This window comes from Accipiter gentilis, unplaced genomic scaffold (assembly GCF_929443795.1).
Source record: "Accipiter gentilis unplaced genomic scaffold, bAccGen1.1, whole genome shotgun sequence".
Lineage (NCBI taxonomy): Eukaryota > Metazoa > Chordata > Aves > Accipitriformes > Accipitridae > Astur > Astur gentilis.
The window spans coordinates 22,879-30,735 of NW_026061135.1; the positions used below are offsets into that span (position 1 = coordinate 22,879).

The 7,857-nt window shown below is 60.8% G+C and overlaps 2 protein-coding genes and 1 long non-coding RNA gene across 4 annotated transcripts; 2 read left to right on the top strand and 1 right to left on the bottom strand.

The window, feature by feature from the left end:
• The first annotated feature begins 12 nt into the window (after nt 1–12).
• On the top strand, nt 13–3,531 carry LOC126037480 (uncharacterized). 2 transcript variants are annotated; one of them, XR_007505715.1, is made up of 4 exons: nt 13–116; nt 255–2,125; nt 2,744–2,841; nt 3,374–3,531. It is a non-coding gene; the product is annotated as an uncharacterized LOC126037480 (long non-coding RNA). The 2 variants fall into 2 exon arrangements; XR_007505716.1 differs by having other exon boundaries at nt 2,747–2,841.
• A 2-nt stretch (nt 3,532–3,533) lies between these two features.
• LOC126037477 (gap junction delta-2 protein-like) lies at nt 3,534–5,433 on the top strand. The gene is made up of 2 exons (XM_049797801.1): nt 3,534–3,696; nt 4,408–5,433. Exons 1-2 carry the CDS (start codon nt 3,626–3,628, stop codon nt 5,234–5,236), a joined length of 900 nt encoding a protein of 299 aa, XP_049653758.1. The 5' UTR covers nt 3,534–3,625; the 3' UTR covers nt 5,237–5,433.
• A 426-nt stretch (nt 5,434–5,859) lies between these two features.
• NOP53 (NOP53 ribosome biogenesis factor) lies at nt 5,860–7,851 on the bottom strand (the record flags this gene model as incomplete). Its single annotated transcript, XM_049797805.1, is given in 9 exon segments — nt 5,860–6,004; nt 6,104–6,180; nt 6,566–6,626; nt 6,712–6,887; nt 6,979–7,094; nt 7,097–7,139; nt 7,290–7,394; nt 7,512–7,583; nt 7,687–7,851. Coding segments are annotated over 9 exon segments (876 nt in total), but the record flags the coding sequence as incomplete, so codon positions are not given.
• Between the last annotated feature and the right edge of the window lie 6 nt (nt 7,852–7,857).

Here is a 7,857-nt window from a genome sequence, read left to right on the forward strand (position 1 = left end):
GGGAGGGAGGTCGGCTGAGGTGAGGCGGGCCGCCGCCATCTTGTGACCCGCTGAGGGGCAGGGTCCGGCGCCGGGTTGGGGCGGCCTCTGAGCCTTGGGACCGGGTTTCCACCTCGGTACGAGCCCTTGGTTAAAGCCAGACCGATTTTCTGTACCCCCCTCCCCGCCCCCTTTCGCTGCTCCGCCTTGAAGTAGCCTCAGGAGGACGAGCCCCCTAAATGCACCTTCAGGTAACGCTTCACCGTTTTACACAGGTCGCTTCAGCACTCACAACGCTTCACCATCACAAATGGCGGGAAGGAGAAGCTTTAATCCTAGTTTTAATCCACTCACCAGCACCAGTCGGACTCCTTTTCCTGGAGAGGAAGTCTCTCCTCACGCTCATCCGCGGCCACTCAGTACAGCTGAAGGTGTGAACTTAAAGCATCACTGTGAAGTGGGGGGTGATTCAAAGAATCTAACTCGATAGCTTGATTAACTATTAAGTAGGTATTCTTTATTGGCAGCCCTGGGTGCACGGGGGATCGCTCCACCTATCGTGTGCACCGTCGGGTCTAATTGTGCAGGTTAAGTACATGCTCTACGTACATATGCACTAGATTTCTGAGAAATGTTATACATATACATTAGTTTTCAGGGAAACTATTAGCATATGCAAATGTCCTTTACGCAGGCGCATTGAAGGTCTCTGGTGGTCTTCCGGAGTCCTCTGGTGGTCTTCCATAGTCTTCCTCACTTGTCCTCTCCTTGACCCTCCTCAGGTGATTCTGCGCAGTATGGTCCTTTACATGTTTTGATACATCAGTGCTTGTTAGTGCTCTTATTATCCAAGTTTTCATTAGTGGTGTAAAACCATATGGTTAGTTTAAGCTAAGTTATCTACAAAGACAAGAACAAAGGCAGGAGTTCTTATCTTTTCCGGCCCTATCTATTCAAGCAAGGCCTCTGCTTGTGCCTTCTCAACAAGGTCGTAAATTCATCAAACATTTAATTAAGTTTTGTGATTGCTCATGGCTCCCTCTTGCTCATCACTCCCTTTGTTTGACATATCAGTCCTTGAAAAACACCAGTCCTTGGTATGTAAAGTTACAGAGAGATAATCAAGACAAGCTAGATCATTAAGCAATAAGCAGTTCGTTCCCTATATCGGGGTGGAAAAAAAAAACAGGCGAGGGGATAAATCTTGGCCACCTGACTCCTCCCCGTAGTCACCAGAGGGCACGCGTCCACTGCCGAGAGAAGCAACAGTCACTGGGAGAGATCTGAGAGAGAGAGAGAGAGAGCGTACGTTCGTACCTGCAGCAGGTTGAGGTGGGAGCCTTCGGCCTCACCCCAGGGTGCTGCTTGGCAAGTGTATTGGTTTTGTTTGGCAAGGTTTTGGTAGCGGCGGGGGGGGTTACAGGGGTGGCTTCTGTAAGAAACTGCTGGAAGCTTCCCCTGTGTTTGAGAGAGAGCGAGCCTATATTAGCCGGCTCTGAGACGGACCCGCCGCCGGCCAAGGCCGAGCCAATCAGTGATAGTGGTAACGCCTCTGTGATAACATTTTTAAGAAGGAAAAAAAAGTTGGGACAGAGAGAAACTGCCGCCGGAGTGAGGAGTGAGAACATGTAAGAGAAACAAGCCTGCGGACACCAAGGTCGGTGAAGGGGGAGGGGGAGGAGATGCTCCAGGCGCTGGAGCGGGGGTTCCCCTGCGGCCCGTGGTGGGGACCCTGGTGGGGCGGGCTGTCCCCCTGCAGTCCAGGGGGGTCCGTGGTGGAGCAGATGTCCACCTGTAGCCCGTGGGGGGCCCCACGCCGGAGCGGGTGGGTTCCCGAAGGAGGCTGTGACCCCGTGGGAACCCCGCGCTGGAGCAGGCTCCTGGCAGGACCTGCGGATCTGTGGAGAGAGGAGCCCACGGAGCAGGTTTTCTGGCAGGACTTGTGACCCCGTGGGGGACCCGTGCTGGAGCAGTGTGCTCCTGAAGGACTGCACACCGTGGAATGGACCCATGCTGGAGCAGTTCGTGAAGAACTGCAGCCCGTGGGAATGGCCCACGTTGGAGGAGTTCGTGGAGGACTGTCTCCCGTGGGTGGGACACCACGCTGGAGCAGGGGAAGAGTGTGATCAGCCCTCGTCCTGAGGAGGTGAAGCGGCAGAAAATAACGTGTGATGACCATAAACCCCATCCCTGTCCCCCTGTGCCGCTGGGGGGGCTTGGTGGTGAAATCCGGGAGGGTAGTTGTGCCCGGGAAGAACGGAGGGGTGGTGGGAAGGTGTTCTGAGATTTCATTTTACTTCTCATTACCTTGCTCTGGTTGATTTGTAATAAATTGAGTTAATTTTGCAAATTGAGTCTGTTTTGCCCGTGACGGTAATAGTGAATGATCTCTCCTGTCCTTATCTCGACCCACGAGCCTTTTGTTATATTTTCTCTCCCCTATCCAGCTGAGGATGGGGGAGTGATAGAACGGCTTTGGTGGGCACCTGGTGTTGAGCCAGGGTCAACCCATCACAGCAAGACACCCACGCTGAACCCCCCCCCCCCCCCCCCCCCAAAAAAAAACCAACCCCAGCCCGGCTCAAATTTTCCACAACTTTATTCCATGAAAGGCTGCCAAGCTGCCAGAGACTTACAGAAGGCAACCGGAACACTGGGGTGGGAGTTTGGGGTCCAGCCACCGCCAGGAAGAGAGGGAAAAAGAATTAAATTGCTAGAATAACTTCAGTTTTGAAGCTTTTTTTTCCCCTATTTTTCAACCCAGCAGGCTCGGCGAAAGCTTCCTGTGCAGATTAGCAGCAGGGGGAAAAAACCCAAACCAAACCAAGCTTGACCTGGCTGAAAATAGGAGCGTCAGTGAAGGTAGTTAGTGTGGAGGGAAAGGAGCTGGGGGGGGGGGGGGAGTGAAGCTCGATGGCTGCCTGCCACCCTCGCACCGACATCCTGCGTGGTGTCTGGAAACGGCCCGGTGTTGGCAGATGTTTCAGCAGTTCCGGTCATGGAGTGCTCGGGGGGACGGGACACAGCTCACCTTGGGGCTGTAGGCTCAGGCTCCGCTGCGGGGAGAGTGGGGCAGGTGGTCAGTGGGATCCCTGCAAAGGGACACCCCCACATAAAAGCCCCCCCCCCCCGAGCGCACACTGTGCACATTCCCCCCCCCCCCCCCGCACCTTGCACGAGCGTGTGTGTGTCCCCCAAACCCAGCACGAGGGTGTCCCCCCCCACACACAGTATTATCGTCCCCCTGCACAGAGTGTCTCATGTGTGTCCCCCCGGCCCCGGAGATGCAGAGCAGCTCGGCCATGGTGGGGGCGGCCCAAGCCCCCTCGCTCGTTTTTGGGGGGCGCCCAGGGGATTGCCCACCCCCCGGTGTAACCAGTGCATCCCCCCCCAGGATAACCAACGCATCCCCCAGTATAACCGTGCATCGCCCCCGCACAGCCCCCCCCGCCCGTACCGGGGCCGCCCCACGCATTCCCGCTGCTCCCCGGGGCCGCGCACAGCCGGGGCCGCGCTCGGCGCTCCCGGGTGGCGGCGGCGGCTGCTGCGGCGTGGATGTGGCCGCGGCGCTGAGCGCTGCGGCGGGGATGTGGCCGCGGCGCTGAGCAGGGGGGGGCCCGGGCCGGCGCCCCCCGGTCCCGGCGCGATGGGCGAATGGACCATCCTGGAGCGGCTGCTGGAGGCGGCGGTGCAGCAGCACTCCACCATGATCGGCAGGTGAGCCCACGGCGGGACGGACGGACGGACACACCCACACCCACCCACCCACCCCTCTGTCCCCGGGGACAGCATCCCCACAGCATCCTCGCTGGAGGAGGGGGGAGATGGGGCCGTCGGCTGCGTTTTGGGGACCAGCAGTGCCCAGGGAGATGCAGGTGGGGGAGAGGGGACAGGAGACAGTTCCCACATCCCCCACCATCCCCAAACCTGCACTCCCACTCCCTCAGGGCACCTGGGGGTAGGCTCCCACCTGCCATGGGGTGCACAGGGCACTGGGGGGGGGTGGGGTGGTGTCCCGCTGTCCCCGGGGGGGGCAGGGGATGACGTCCCCACCCCATTCGTCCCCACCCCCCAGCAGAGCCACAGCAAGAGGGACGAGTATCAATGGGTGCCTGTGGCCCCAGGACAGGTCAGGGGTGATGACACAGGGGGAGATGGGCCTGGGAAGCACCCAGGGATCCAGGTAGGACCTAGGGGTCTGGGGTTAGGTCAGACCTGGGGGTCCAGGTTCAACCCTCATGTCTAGGTGGGACCTGGGGGTCCAGGTCAGACCCCTGTAGCCTGGTTTGACCCACGTGTTGCAGTTCAACCCACATATCCCAGTGCCCACATAGGACCCACGTGTCCAGGTAGGATCTGCATGTCCAGGTAGGACCCACGGATCAGGGTCTGGGTGGTCACACCTCTTCCCTCCCTCCTCTCGAGCAGGATCCTGCTGACAGTGGTGGTGATTTTCCGTATCCTGATCGTGGCCATCGTGGGAGAGACGGTGTACGAGGACGAGCAGACCATGTTCATGTGCAACACGCTGCAGCCGGGCTGCAACCAGGCATGCTATGACAAAGCCTTCCCCATCTCCCACATCCGCTACTGGGTCTTCCAGATCATCCTGGTCTGCACCCCCAGCCTCTGCTTTATCACCTACTCTGTCCATCAGTCGGCCAAGCAACGGGAACAGCGCTACTCCTTCTTCTACCCGCTCTTGGAACGGGATGGTCGCGAAACCAAGAAGACCAAGACAATCAACGGGGTGCTGGCACCCAGCCTGGAGGGGGGCTGTAAGGAAGAACCCGACTGCCTGGAGGCGAAGGAGCTACCCAGCCCGCCGCCGCGACCCCCCCGCAGCTCCAAAACCAAACAACAAGAGGGCATCTCCCGTTTCTATGTCATCCAGGTGGTTTTCCGCAACGCCCTGGAGATTGGTTTCCTAGCCGGGCAGTATTTCCTCTACGGATTTAACGTGCCAGCCATCTTCGAGTGCGATCGTTACCCTTGCGTCAAAGAGGTGGAGTGTTACGTCTCGCGACCCACCGAGAAGACCGTCTTTTTGGTCTTCATGTTTGCAGTCAGCAGCGTTTGCGTCCTCCTCAACCTGGCCGAGCTCAACCACTTGGGTTGGCGCAAGGTCAAAGCCGCCATCCGGGGGGTGCAGGCGCGTCGCAAATCCTTGGTAGAAGTGCACAAGAAAGACCTTTCCCCCCCAGTCCCTGCGCCTGCACTTGGCCGGACGCAGTCCAGTGAGTCCGCCTATGTCTGAACCTCCCCCTGCCACAGGGGGGAAGACAGTGCTGCCCCCCCCCCCCCCCGCAAATTGCTGGGGTTCCCCCCTCTCCGGTTTGCCACAAGGGCTGACACCGAGTCTCGGTGTTGATCGGCCTCTTCACGTCATGGTGCAAGCAGGGAATAGGGTGGAGTGGGGGGTAGCCCCATGACCTGCACCCTGACAGCCTCTGGGCTGGGGGGGGGGGAAATGGGGTGTGGGTGTGTGTATGTTATTTGACAGAGGGGATGGGGGGGGGGGGGGGGGGGCAGAGCCCCCCTCCGCCCCCCCGAAATGTAAATAAATGGGCTGGAGGATTGAGCACTGAGCTCTAACTGGGGGGTTGGGGGTGTCGCTGGACGATATCCCATCCCCCCCCCCCCCCAGCATGGCAGGGGAGGCCTCCCCGGTGCCGCAGGGTGCCTGGCATGCCTGGCACACCCACCACCCCCCCACCCCACCCCCCGGATTTGCAGCCTCTAATCTGCTCTCTAATAGCTCTAAAGAAGGGAAAGGGGCTGAGCCAGGCACCATCTGCCAGGGCCCCCCCCGGGGTTGGGGGGGGGGGGTGGGCCAGCTGCTCCCCAGCCCCACCACTGCAAACCCAAAAGAGACAGCGCTGGTGCAAAGGGTTTTATTGGGATGCGGTGCCTGGTGGGATCTGGCAGCTACAGAGAACGGCCAGTCAGGGAGGGGTCCCCTACTCACGTCACTTCCCAGAAAGCTCTCTTCTCCACATATTTCAGGCAATATCTCCTCTTGAACCTGGCAAAAGATATGAGGAAACGGATCAAAAATTGACCCCCCAACCTGCCCCGAATCTGTGGGGTGGTCAGAATGACACCACCCCACCCCACCCCCCACTTGGCCCTCTCCCATGGCTCAATCAGGCTCCTCTTCTGCAGGCTCTTGAAGAGGTCGCGCAGGACGCTGCCCTCAGCCTGGGGGGAGGCCAAGCGGGTCAGCAATGGGATGTTGAGGGTGGGGGGCACAGGGTGGCAGGGGACATACTCCCCCCCCACACACACACCTAGGTCAGCCAGGTTTGGGGGGGCTCCCTCCAGTGGGGAAGGGAGCAGAGGAGCCATTTCACACACCCCACCCCCCCCAGCACCGTCCTATGGAGGTGCTGGCACTCTCAGCACCCAGGCCCTCACCTACATGATGAGGTCCTGGGACCCCAGAGACCTTCACATTCCCAACCTCCCCCCGTGGCGGGGGGGGGGGGCTGTGAATCCTCCTAGCACAAGGATGGGTCTCATCACTGGGTGCCAATACCCCCCCCCCCCGGCAGTCCCCCCCCCCAAGGGGGGTGACCCACCTTCAACGTGTGTTGAACTCAGCCAGCTCGTCGCTCGGCTGTACCTCCAGACTGGGCTCCTCGTACCTGTGGGGATGGGGGGGGGGGGTACAGAGAGATAGAGTGGCAGTATCAGACAGCCCCCACACACACACGCTCTCTTCCCACTCACTTGAGGGGCCCCAGGCATTGGGGCAGCACGTCCTTCACCTGATGCTTGCCCAAATGTGCCTGCCGTCGTCGCAGCAGCTCTGCTTCCCACCGCTTCACCTGCCACCGCAGCGAACACAGGCGGAAAAGCTCCTGCCGCCAGCACCACGCCGGCTTCTCCTGGCACTGCCAGGCTGCCTGCAGGCACAACTGCGTCAGGAACCCGGCAGACCCCACACACACCCCCTGAGCCATCATGTGTGCGTCCTCCCCGAAGCCATCCTCGCACCAGGGCTCGGACTTCCTTCTCCCACCAGTGCTGCTGCTCCATCGTCTTCTCCTGCCATGGGGCTGGGTTTGGCGCATCCCCAGGCTCTGCCGGCGCCTCCTCATCTTCCTCATCCCTGACTCCTCCAGCAGCCCCTCGCGCTGCTCCTGGAAAACCATGTACTGGGGGTGAGAAGGGGGGGTCAGCACCCCAGTTTGGGAATGGAGCCTCTCCTGTGCCCCCCCCAACCCACTCCCAAGGAAAGGGGTTGGGGGGGGGGGGCTGCAGGGCCCCCCCAAACCCACGCCGTGGGTCCAGGACAGGGCTCTCACCGCAGTGGGGAGCTCGGTGCCCTCGGGGATCTTCAGCTGCCTCTCCACCTTGTCCTCCGCCCTCTTCTTCCTCACCTCCATCTCATGAGCCCACAGCAGCAGTGCCTGTGGGGGCCAGCGGCACCATCACCCCCCAAAAAAAGGGCACACCCCTCTCCCCGTGCTGGGGGTGGAGGGAGACGACGACAACCACCCCGCACCCACAACCCCCCCCCCCCAAACCTGGTGGTTCTCAAAGGTAGGGTTGTAGGAACTGCTGGTGGCATCAACCTCCACGGTGAGGACCTGCAAAGGCTTCATCTGCAGCCTAGCAGGGTGCTGCGGGGGGGGGGGGGGGGGGGGGGGGGGGGGCAGCTGGGGTGAGGGGCTCTGCCTGGCTGTGCCCCCCCCGACTCACCTTCACTCTCTGCTTCTTGGTCTGCTGCAGGAACCAGCCATCCTGCCCCACCAGCACCCGGTCCAGGGGGTCTGCAGGGAGACTGGCACCCCCCCTCCTCACCCCAGAGCTCCCAGGACAGGCTCGGGGGGGGGGTAGGAGGGCAATGCTGACACCCCCCCACCCCCCCCC

Bases quoted from the DNA above. Each gene is read 5' to 3' on its own strand.
- LOC126037477 (XM_049797801.1), top strand. From the start codon at position 3,626: ATGGGCGAATGGACCATCCTGGAGCGGCTGCTGGAGGCGGCGGTGCAG. The intron at 3,697-4,407 runs GTGAGCCCACGG...CCTCTCGAGCAG, and splicing joins CACTCCACCATGATCGGCAG to GATCCTGCTGACAGTGGTGG.